Raw genomic sequence first — 12,202 nt, 5'->3', positions numbered from 1 at the left:
GTTAATCTAAGCTAATTTAAGAAAAGTATACTATCATCATTTTCCAAATACTTACTGCAGATGCCAAACATTAAAATTGAGTTCTGTTGTTTAGGTGTGAAATAGCAACCATCAGACTCAGTTACTTTTGTATTTATATGGTTGAGTAAAATTGCCACTAGAAAGTACGTCTATGCATCAAATCCTTTTTTTAGTAGTTATCTCGAAACGTTAGGTAATTACCTCAGTACCAGTAACTATTGCACATAGAGTTTCAAGAGACAAATCTATCTATAACCTAGAACCTCATCCAGTAGGTCTGTATTCTCAGTGAAGCTTGTCAGCAGTATTCGATAAACAGTGTAGGAGAGGAGAATGAAAACTCGTGAGCTGTGCAAGGTAATTTATCGACGATTTATTTAGGTACATAAAACACCGATGGAGACAACGTATCAGAGCGGTTGATCACTAGAGGCCGTGAGTAGTAGAGTGATGCGTGCCACTGCGCCACTGCACGCGACTCGCACGCCACTCACACGCACAAATCAAACTAAATATAAATACAACAATTAACGTTTATTTTCAATCCATAGAACCATATATAAATTAACTTCAAACAAAATACTACTCGTACATGAAAAACAATATGGTTTTATGTTGTTGCAGACAATTCCAAAACAAACAAGTAGCCTCTCAGCGAGGGCGCGTACCATAACAAAATAAATAAATAATAAGAAGCACAGAGGCGCCGCGCGCTCGGCTGTCCTCACCATGCGTGTTCTTACATACGACTCCATCTTATCACGATACCTTAATATTATTACATTATTATATCCATGTTACAATTTCGGAGAAACAAGTATATTATGATGTATGTATAGGTACCATTTATACAGAATATTGCAAATTCAATGTATATTTTTTAACAAACAAGATGGAATATCAAATGCCGCGGGGCGCGGCCGTTAAATATTAAGTTTTATTACAATAACATCGCTTGATATGAAACAGTGCATTTCAAAGTTCAACCGTCACACCTATGTATAGAAACCCTCACATGTAAACTTTTATAGAAAAAACATTTTATTGTTCTCGCTTTGTATCCATAAAATACTTTCAAATGCAACAACTTCTTAGTCTTAGTTTATAAACATTAATTTTCTTTCAATTCAATAAACATTCAATTGACTTATTTATCAACGACAAAAACCTACAAAAATATATTATAACATTAGCACGAGTCAAATAGAGTGCGGGGGAAACGTCCAGGTGACGTGGTCAGTGCGTAAGTCGCGGCGGCGCGCGAGGCTCCCGCTCAAACAACTGTCCGTGGGTTCTACCCAACCGATACATTAATGCGAGTCTCTTTACAACTAAAAAAAATATAAACTTTCAAAAACATTAACATCTACAGCCATAACAAAAATAGACTAATGACAACTACGCTACGGAAACTACATACTACTTAAACTATTCACTAAGTAAATTTGAAACGAAACTAGTGTTCGCTCACTACTGAATCGACAGAAGGTACTGAGGGGCACGAGGAGCGACCCCGTCCCCGGCAGGAGCTAATCTCATCGGGAGCAGTCCTACAAGCGAGCTACAAGTGAGAGACCAGCGAGCGCGAGCGGCCCGCGCCCCGCCCGGCGCGGTGCGGCGGGGCGCGGGGGGCGCGGGGCGCGGGCCCCGGACACGTCGCCAGGAGCGGCGCACCGCGGGTAGTACAACGTGTGGAGGTGAGGGACGGACAAGGTCAGAGTTTACAACAGCAATGTTTATAATACAGATTTCGAGTAGGTTCGAGTGCCCGGGGCCGGCTCGGGGCCCTATTAAAACTATCTATATACAGACGCAGCCACTACACTTGCGCATGCGTACGCGAGCCACTTGAGCAAACACGCGACCGCCGCCGTGGCCGGTATACATAAATATTCAACAACATTAACTTATTACAATAGTCCGCACTCGGTCGGACAGCGCCGCGGACGGGCCCGGCGCACGCTCGGGACGGCTCACAAATACCGTTCAAAAAATTACAATTTTTCATAAATTTGGTCCGTACGTCGTTGACTAACCCTGTTGAGTGTCGGACTGAATCCGAGTGAAGGAATTAGAGACGACGATAGATCAGAGCTCGAACGGAACTTTGGTTAAGATTCTCCTATTAAACTAAGTAGATAAACTTACGGTAACTGCAGTATCAATTAAACCTACTAGTCGAACAAGTTACAGAGTTGATCGACGAGATCATCGAATAGCTACACAATCGTTCTTAACGTGTTAACATGGACGACAGCTGATGGAGAGAGATGGTCGCGGCGATCCCGCAGCATTCGATGAGCTTACGACCAGAGCAGCCCACTGGGGAAATGAACGAGCAGCAGGTGGGGCGCGGGCGGCGCGGGGCGCGGGGCGCGGGACTGCCCGACCGGCGGCGCCGGGAGCGCGTGCGCTGGCGAGCGCCCGCGACCTGCAACACAAACATCCCACTTACTCAATGTCCTCACTCGAATCAGATTCATCAGGCAAAGTCCAAATTACTATTCTTCTTTACATAAGTCTAACATCTTTGATGAGCTCATTGGATGTTTGAGATAACTTAGTATTGGATGCTTACGTGTCGTGTGGCGTGTTTGTGCTATGCGGGTGGTGGAGGAGGGGCGCGGGCCGCCTATACATCCGCGTACTTCGAGAGCTTCTCTCGCAGGATGTGATTTTCCTTCTTAAGTAGCTCCACCTCTTGCCTCAAGCCCATATTCTGAAAATATCGATATTATTATGCACTATAAGTATACAATAAGTAAGCCTGTTATTGAAAGTCTACCAATGTACAAAAATGTCAAGCAGATAGAGTTCTATCATCGCAGCCCTTGCCGTAGACAACTGTGGCAACTGTGGGCATATTCTAACGAAAGGCGCCATTCTCATTCATGATTTGTCTAATAGATCCGATACTTTGATATCGATGATGGTTATCGATTTGCAATAGGATCGTTATATGTACAAGCGGGCACTGACCTCTTTCTCAAGATATCCTGCCCGCATCGCGATCTGGTTCTCCTTCATGCGGCGCGCGTCGCGGGATCGCTTCGCCGCCATGTTGTTCTTCCGCCGACGCGCCCAGTACTTGTCGTCTTTCAGGTCATCGGGCACGAACTGGCGACGACGGTGATATGAGGTTAGCACGCGCGCCCCACCCAACCCCCCCTTCACCCGGCTGTGAGGCTCGTCGCCGCGCGCACTGTCGCCCAGTGCGCCGCGCTCGCATGCGGCCCACGAGGCCTCGAGGGCGCACGAGCCACTACTACGAGCAATATGCCGTCCGTCAGGAATGTGGCCGCCGACCGGCCTTTCCCAGAACTTCGCATATTTACAAGTAGGAGCAGATGAAGGAGCAGTCCAAGTGAATCTTATTTACAGTTTGCATTGGACTCTTATTAATAGGAAGCTTAAGCTAGGGAAGTCAACTCAACAGTGTCACAGTGCAGAGGCGATTCTAAAGTATATTCAATTAAACTCAATTTTTATGAGCTGCTGAAGTTGTCTCTATGTGAAAACTGGTTCAGTTCATATTTTTGTGACTTATAACACCAACAAAAAGGTAGAGTTGACAATCCTGAGAAGCTTTTGAGAGGGGTACAGGCAGTTCGAATTGAAAATTGTATAACTTTATCGCGCTTACACGGGGTGACTGCATCATAAGTGCTTTTCAAATTCATGATAAACTTCGATACTGTGTATACCCATCTGTTATTTCCAATTTCACAAATTAGTAAGGAGCATAAAGTTAAATAGAGAAATAGAAGCCATAAGATGCGCGGACGACGCCGCGGCGGTTAATAGTGACAGTGGAGGCGTTAGGAAGCATTGTGTTTGTGTGTGTGTGCTCGCAGTGCTCGCGCTAACTACTGTCCAGTAAGCGTGTGCGCTTGTGTGTGCATATGTGTGTATGTGTGTGTGTCTGTTAGACAAGAACGTCTGTCTCCTTTTCATTAAGTTACAATGTGTTGGTCATGTCATTACAAGAAATTATACGATGTAATTCTATTCTCTTTCAAGACAGGCAGGAAAGAAGTGACATAATTATGTAGTTATTATGTTATGCGCGCAATTTTGTTCATTGTATTTTTATTTTATTAATATTTTGCTTTATCCGTACAAATGTGTGTCTGTTGTCACCTAAGTAGATCATGTAAAAAAAACAATCGTAATAAGTGATAGTAAATGGGCGTCACTAATGAAGAAATCTGTTTGGTATCCCGAGTTAGTGTGTAACCCTGTTTATCAATTGTGACCTCCGAAGTATTAACGAAGCACCAGTGCATCAGTCCCAACACCAAGTGCTGATGGCGAAGGCCTACAAAGTAACCACTGTGCATGCAGCCTACGTGCTGTGTATATGTGTGTGTGTGTGTGTGTGTCTGTGTGCGCCACACCCGCAGGCGGATCGCAGCATGCCGCTAGGAATGATCAGCGCACTAACATCATTTACCTGTTTCCGGGACTTCTTGATCATCGGCTGCGGCTTTAGCTCCTCATCGGAGAAAGCACGCGTCCGGGGATCGAAGTCACGTCCCGATGACGCCATCGAGAACGCTGGAATCATAAAAATCGCTATGAGTAACTCAGAAACATATCCAAGTCCAATTTTCGCGGTTTACATCGCTACGTCGATTTTCAATCTGCAATCAATTACCACTCGAATGCAAATGATTGCCTTTTGTTATTCGATCAACCAATTACGTCTATTCTTGCTGGATTTACGATGACATGGTTTTTTTACTACTCTGTTGATAATCATCGTAGACAATATTAAACTCTGTAATATACTCCCGAGAACCGTTTTGATGAATTCTTAGTTCATTGCTTAGTTCTGTTCAGAATCGTCTGATGAGATAACAAACTGCAGATAACAAATAACTAAGAAGATTTAAATGAAACTCTGTAACGGTTATACACGTCTTTCTGTGCGTGTCTAGTCCTTTTTCAAGACAGAGATGTAAACGAGAGATATATAAAATCATTTGCTACGAATGAAAACTTGATGGATATGATAAGATGAGTACGTACTAGAGTCGGCGGGTGAGAGCGGCGGGTTGATGGTGTCGGGGCTCATGCAGTCGGAGGGCGAGGGCGAGCGCTCGCGCTTTGTGACCGGCGCCTGCAGGCCCAGCGCGGGGCCGAACGCCGAGCCGCCCAGGTGCGCGCCGCCCAGGCCCTCGCCCGACATGCCATTCTCCGACAGGAACTCGTCTAGGTCCGCATACTGCAACAGAAGTTCGCGTCAGCTTCGCGCCCGGCGCACCGCGCGCACTGCGCACTGCGCACCGCTACGCACTCCACTCACATACAGGGAATACACAATTCGCGCTGAGCATATTCGCTAGGCTGGTCATCAATCAAATAAGTCATAATTTGCATATAAACTTAATATACGATATGATCAATCGAACGACACTGGGGTGGAAGCGTAGAAGTGAACGGACTGGGTGGAGCGGGCTGGACAGGGAGGGGCGGTAAGCTAGCGACTCTATTACCTAGTGCGGGCAGCACGCAGCGGCGGTTAGGAAGCCGGTGAGAGACGCACACGACACGCAACACGCAGTAGGTAATAAAGTAGCAGTACTGACTTCTTGTACCTTGAGATCGGGGTCGTAGGGCAGCGTCTTGTCCCACAGCGTCGGGCCGAGGAAGGCAGCTTGCGCCTCCCACAGGTCACTGTCATCTTTCTTGTCTTCGAGCGGGTCCTTACTGTTCACCGACTTGCCTGCAACAATGAAGACAGGGCATCAGCCCGGTGACCGGCGCCCGCGGCCGCGTGTGCGGTGCCCGCGCCGACCACCGCACACGGCCAGCTGGCGGGCCCGGGGCTAGCTGAGGCTACACTACAGAGCCAGTCGCACAGCTTCAACAGCTCGTCAACAATCGCATGGCATCAACATAGCATTTTGCATCTTATATCAGTATAATACAATTGCGAGGCCAGAATATCAAAAATAGTGTGTAATTCGCGGGCAGTCAATACAAACACTATACAAATAAGTATTATATTAGAGGGACACAACACAAAATGAATGTAAAGCACAGACGCTCGGAGGCGGCTGGTCGGAGTGACGAGCGCGTGTGAGTGTCGAGGATTGAGGGGGTCCCGCGAGCAGGGCAGCCTGACGGACGTTACCGAGAGCAGGAGTCATGACGAACGAACGCCTCTCCGATGTCTTAGCCAGGAACGCAATGATAGACACGTTTGACTTTTATAGCTAGTGACATGCATATCTCGTAGGCCCATAGCATACGGTTCCCATAGCGACAAGACCCTCCTACTTAGTAATTTTATTTTAAATATTTGTTTTATATGAAGCTAGTAAGTTTTGGTTACATTTATAGGAAGATACCATCTAAATACGTAAAGTTGTGGTTGCTATGGTACGTGGCATAAAGAAGCCTTTTCATTTGAAACTTGAACATTAACGTTCCATGATGATTATTCATAATTTCGACTCTACTCTTATGTAGGTCATGCCTAATTAGTTTTACTGTCATCAAAATCGTATTTAATCAAATAATCTGATAAAGATACAATTCCCTAAATAAGGCTGACGTCCGTTGCGGAAATACGTAGGTAACGTGATGTGAGCGGGAGTAGCCGGGGGTATATTTGTAGAAGCTGATCTGGCGGCGAAGGCCGGAGGGTGGTCACGTTGTTTGGCACGCGAGCGGCGGGGCGCGGGTCGCGGATCGCGTGGGCGCGGGGTGCGCTCGTGCTCGGCCGCGTGACCAGCGCCGGCTGCCTACGCGGGCTCGCCACCAGCAGCGACAAGTCGCCGTCACACCGTCAACGTCACACATCTTTATATCAATCGTAGATTTTTACAGTAACCAGTATTATTTCGTCGTGGTGGCCTAGTGGGTAAAGCACCAACCTCTCACCAATGATACTTTTCTAAGTTTGTATGTACTTTCTAAGTATATCTTGGACAATAATGGCTGATAAAAAGGTGAAGAAAAACATCTTGAAGGAAACCTGGACTGTAAAGTCTGAAATCACCAACCCGCATTGAGCAAGCGTGGTGATTAACGCTCTTTCTCCATTTGAGAGAAGGCCTGTGCCCAGCAGTGGGACGATAAAAAGGCTGTAAATAATACAATTTCTGGAGCTGTGGTGCAGCGGGTGCAGCGATTCGTGACATTAGTGACACGTGTGTGACCAGCAGATGTATGTGAGAGGCTGCGCGGCCTCTCAAGGCGATCCGGCGCATTAGCATACCGCGCGGCGGCAACTCCGCACGCCATCCATGCGACAAGCGATACTACCGCTCAGATATCATCTAATCATATGATAATGTAGCTATACAATCATTACTTCAGAAATATATGTGTTAAGAAAACCTACCATCGTTTTATACACGTATATTTAACGACTACCTATAGCCTACTAAAGTGACTTACAGAAAACAGGAAATCAATTTCGTTTCTGTGGTTTCGGATAAATTGGAGACAAATATAAAAGGATAATAAAAATCGACTTCTAGGAAAATGAATATAATGAAATAAAATCAATATTTTTACCGCAAACGCCTTTTTGTAAATAATTTTATTTTCATCAGGCTGTATAATTAGCTAACGTAAAATCAAAACTAGTTTGTGTGGGTTTTAGAATTTCCTGGCCGAAACATAATGCTTTAAATATTTCCGCAGCGAATTTTAATAATCATCAAAAATGGTAATAGTCTGTTTGAGAAGATCCAAGAGGATTGAAAAATAAGGAAAAAACACATTTTCAATGAATTTTCACCTACATTTTCAAAGATCTCTTTTTCTCGATTGAATAATTACACATTTTGTTTGGTAGGTAATTTATAGCATTAAGAATTATCTAGTTATGGATTTGCTTCTGAAGTCGTCAAAGACTACAACGAACGAAAAAGCCACCACAGTAAAATTAATAACATCTATCTGATTCTACAATTGTCACTTCAATCAAACCATCGTCACAAACTCAACTCGCGAACAACATACGACAGTCTGCCACCAAAACAATGGTGGTCGTGGGAATCGCACGCGCGGCTTGCTTCCTTCACAAAAAGAGGCTCAGGCGCATACAGGAAGCGGGAAGTAACCCAGTTGCGAGTTACGTGCGCGCGCGCCACGCTTTCCTCGCGCCGAGCACGCACCCCCCACCAGGCGTTCTTACACAACCACTTATGCACCTGACCGTTAAAGTTCGTTCTTTTTAACAGGCTTGTGTGGTATGAGATCAGATGGTATGATCTTGTGAGCTTAGAATAAGAATTGCCTTTATTTTTTTAATTCTACATGTACATTAAGGGTGGGAAATTTTATAAGAACCGTGTGGATTCCCAAGAAAATTATAGCAGCTCTTATATGATTGATTGTTTCACGGCATTTCCCATTTGTGATGTCATGTTTTTAGGGGTTCACGAATGACATCCGAATGTAAAGTTAACCCCCTTCTTGCGTCTACTCTTTTTGCGCGAGTCTTTAGATTATCTACATAACTGTTTGACTTCTAAAATGCCTTTATTATTTTAGCTAACGGTACGTTTTATAGCATATATAACTAACCAAATGCAACTGAAGGAGGAGAGGAGGCAGTGCACTCCTAGAGGTGATGCAATTTTACCCGATTTAAAATAAGATTTTGTTAAAGTTTGAAGTTTAAAGCTTCTTTACCAAAACTGCAATACTATATTCCTCTATTTCCTATACTAAATAAGATAACCGAAGAACACAATGTCTGGAGATGAAAATGTTCCTTCTGTAGTGGCGAAACATCGGCTGTTCAAACAAAGCAAAAGTTCCGAGAGGCGACGCGGTCGGCGCGCTCTTACTTTCAATGAGCCCAGAGAAAGTAACACCGAACTATTCCAGACAAAACAATACTGCCTCACAATTGAATAGTTTGTTACTTCATAAAGATATTGGCCACGTTGTTAGTATGGCTACGTTTATCCAGGCAGCGAAGCTTAGACATAACCATACGTAGCCCTATGTAGCTCGGGTTATACTTTGTCTCGTCTACCCTTCTCGAAAATCCCAGTTCATTATGTCAGTCATAATTTAAAAGAGATAGTCTCTTATAAACATTTACTATCACATTTAGATCAACTAAAAGCAACAAAGAAAAAGTTGAGGCGAAAAAGGTCAGGATTTGCAGAATTCGGCACGTCTAACCTATCAGAGAAAGTGTCCGAACCGGCCAGTTTAGCGCTGCGCCCGCGCGGTGACGCCTGCACTCTCACTTTCTTCCGATACGGTCGGTAGAAAGTGACGTGCCTCCAAATTACCTACTCTCCATGCTAATACAACATGCCTTTTATCCGCATTATTATGAGACGGATTTATTACACGAATCTTTTTCTTTTGTCTAGGAAAATATTTCGATGTGAGTGTTCAGAAGAGATTGCCAAAGTTAGTACAAATGAGCCTCCCATGTGCGGAGGCAAGAAGTGGTGCTAACCAGGATGTATGTCGCGTGTGACGTCACGCGGCAGCGTCGGCAGTGCGTCGCGATCGGAATGCTGCGCCGGCACCGGTGGAAAGCTGCTGTTGCGTAACAAGCTCATTTCCTACTCGGAAAATAGGTGAGGAGTGCCGTGAGCAGCGAGCACGGCTGCTCGCGGGCGGGGGCAGCTGCCCCGGCGGGGAGGGAGGGGGGCGGGGTGCCGTCAAGCGGGAAGTGGCTGCTGTTCTTGCGCAACGGAGAAAGCCAACGTTTTCCGGCGACGCGCGATCATTTTCGTAAACGTGTGAATTGAGCGAAAGTGAATGAGAAAGTTGTAATTTCAAAATTCAAAATGACGCGCTTTACGCTCGCTTAATGATACAGTGCCATTGTTGAATCATTCTTATAATGCTTCTTAGCAATTATTACGACTGCGGTTCACAATACTTTTAATTATTCGATAGACGTACTATTAACCTAATTCATCGTTTGCAGTAGCTGCGAATCCATCATTGTTGAATTATGTCAAGTAATCTACAGGTACTCTGAGGATAAGTATAAGTGTAAGTAACCTGTCCTGCATTTGTTTACAGAACAGAAAAGGCATTAGTGACCTGGAGTCTAAATGCATATTTCCATAACTTTTACGAGGCGCACGAGTGACGATAAAACAACACAAAGAACGTACAACCAAATAAACAGCTACGGAAGATAGGTAACTAGGATTCTGTAACTTTTGCAATAAGTAACGAAATGACCGCAAGTTGAGAGATGAACGAGCGAATCATGATCAATGATCATATTAAGTTATCGGGAGGGGTACCGAATCTTTTGTGTAGTTGACAGCTGTCAATTTTCAAGGGAAAATAGCTTGTTTGTACTCTTTGATAGGACTGTCAATTGCACCAATAAACGGTCAGATCATAACCTCTTATACATTCGTAGTCGGTTATGACGCAAAAGTTCAGAAAGTCATGAAGACAAGAACATAACTGAAATGAGGTCACAAGATTTCAGTTGTGCTTCATAAATTCGTTAAATGGTAGTAATAAGCAAGTTTTCATTCATATAATAAATCTTATACTACTCGCGCCGTTGACCGTCCTTGGCCAGATATCAGTCAGTTGTACGCGCAAAATACTTATCTATTCAAGTACGTATACGTATAGTTTTTTACTTTGTTTCAATTATATTTCCTAGTCTGTGCATTTCGAGATATAAGTCTAGCTAATGATAAGAGCGCCCAATGCCAACTTTTTAATTTTTTTTGACTATTTGCTATATATCGCGTCATGTCGTAGTCTTAACATAGACTTTTCCTTCTGATTTTAAAGAGTTAAAAAACACAATTATGACTTTTTTTACAGTTATCATGTACCTATATCCGTATACTTTTAAATAAAAAAAATCAATATACATAAATCTGAACATGAATCAAAGTCGTGGGCTCTTGGTCATCTGGGTGGATTAAAAAAAGTCTTGACCCACAACTGGCAAAAAGTTGGGGATGACAGAAATGCAACCTTGTTATGAATTCATCAAGCATTTCTGGAACTATACAAATCTACCGACATAGCCACGATATTTATTTCATCAGAAGGAAAAATGGTCATGCAATACTCTCTCCCACATCATGTAAACACCATCAGCATAGAAAGTGATCAAATCGGTCAGCAACAAAACGACAAAGGGAGGCGATCGATCAATGGAACGTGTCGAGGCGCACGCGCACGTGTGTGTGCGCCGACGGAAAAGTAAAAGTCGGAAGGTGTCGGGCGAGTGTAAGCGCGGGGGGCGGGGCGGGGCGCGGGAGGAGGCCGATGCGGAAACACTCCGGAAGATTACTTTTACTCTCGGCGTGGAGCCTGCGCGTGCACCGGCGTGCGGGGCGAGGGGGGAGGGGAGGGGGGCGCTGCTCCGACGACACACTCGCATCTACGTTATGCAACAGGTGAACGATTAGCAACTTATATGCACATGAGTTGGCGTGCCTTCAGTTATTATTAAAATGATAACAAGTTTGCAGCCACAATAGTCGTAAGTCGTACAATTATCGTGTCACGTACAACGTAATAAACATCCAGTTGGCCTATTCTAACGCACTCAAATAAGGTGTATTATTTACTACCATGATTATATCAGTAATGGTACGACTTATTATAATGCGTTATTAGTGGACAATTTGCAATACATAGTTCCCTATATCTTTATAACTTTTGTGGAGGTTTCAGTAGCGTAACATGTGCGGTACCGATTTTCATGGTTTTTATTATTTTTCTGTCAAAATCGAGTATAAGAAAACTAAATTACCTATGATGTGGTATTGAATTCAACCAGAAGTGGGCTAAAGCAGCAAAAACTGTCTCGGAGCCTCCAGTACAATTAGATGTTTACTCGGGGATGTTACATTTCAGCATTTTCCTAAACATTAAAGGAACCCACCACAAAATCAATAAAACATAAATAGACACCAAGTTTTCCGTAATACAAGAATAGGAAATTGTTTTCTAATAAAAACAGAAATCTCTCAACGAGACCGCTTATAGAAAAACATTGTTAAGTTTAAAAGTAAAAGTGGTCGGTGCCCACGCGCACGCGGAAGAGAGCACGTGCTGGGCGTCAGCGGGGAGCGAGAGGGGTCTCGGAGAGGCAGGGCGCGGGGCAAGGAGAAAGTCGTGAAAAGGTCGCCACTTTTTCCCAAATATTCGGAGTGAAAGTGTGCGCGGACACGCTCGAATTGATCAAAAAAGATAC

At 44.3% G+C, this 12,202-nt stretch overlaps 1 protein-coding gene across 14 annotated transcripts in view; it reads right to left on the bottom strand.

The window, feature by feature from the left end:
- Window positions 1-370: 370 nt before the first annotated feature.
- The window catches only part of LOC110378182 (hepatic leukemia factor), a 109,682-nt gene continuing 97,850 nt past the window's right edge, over window positions 371-12,202 (bottom strand). For 7 of the 14 annotated variants that reach the window (XM_064035313.1, XM_064035330.1, XM_064035337.1 and 4 more), the window contains 6 exons: window positions 5,613-5,749; window positions 5,053-5,248; window positions 4,466-4,578; window positions 3,001-3,138; window positions 2,600-2,740; window positions 371-2,452 (listed from right to left, as the gene is read on the bottom strand). In XM_064035313.1, the coding sequence (XP_063891383.1) occupies window positions 2,654-2,740; window positions 3,001-3,138; window positions 4,466-4,578; window positions 5,053-5,248; window positions 5,613-5,749 (671 nt within the window). In that variant the 3' untranslated portion in view covers window positions 371-2,452; window positions 2,600-2,653. The remainder of the gene's footprint in view (window positions 2,453-2,599; window positions 2,741-3,000; window positions 3,139-4,465; window positions 4,579-5,052; window positions 5,249-5,612; window positions 5,750-12,202) is intronic. The other 7 variants (XM_049839073.2, XM_021337329.3, XM_049839087.2 and 4 more) reach the window with 5 other exon arrangements.

The sequence above is a fragment of the Helicoverpa armigera genome, chromosome 1 (assembly GCF_030705265.1).
Source record: "Helicoverpa armigera isolate CAAS_96S chromosome 1, ASM3070526v1, whole genome shotgun sequence".
In the NCBI taxonomy this organism is placed as follows: Eukaryota; Metazoa; Arthropoda; class Insecta; order Lepidoptera; family Noctuidae; genus Helicoverpa; species Helicoverpa armigera.
The sequence above is the reverse complement of the archived record's forward strand: the minus strand, read 5'-3'. Positions and strand labels throughout refer to the sequence as shown.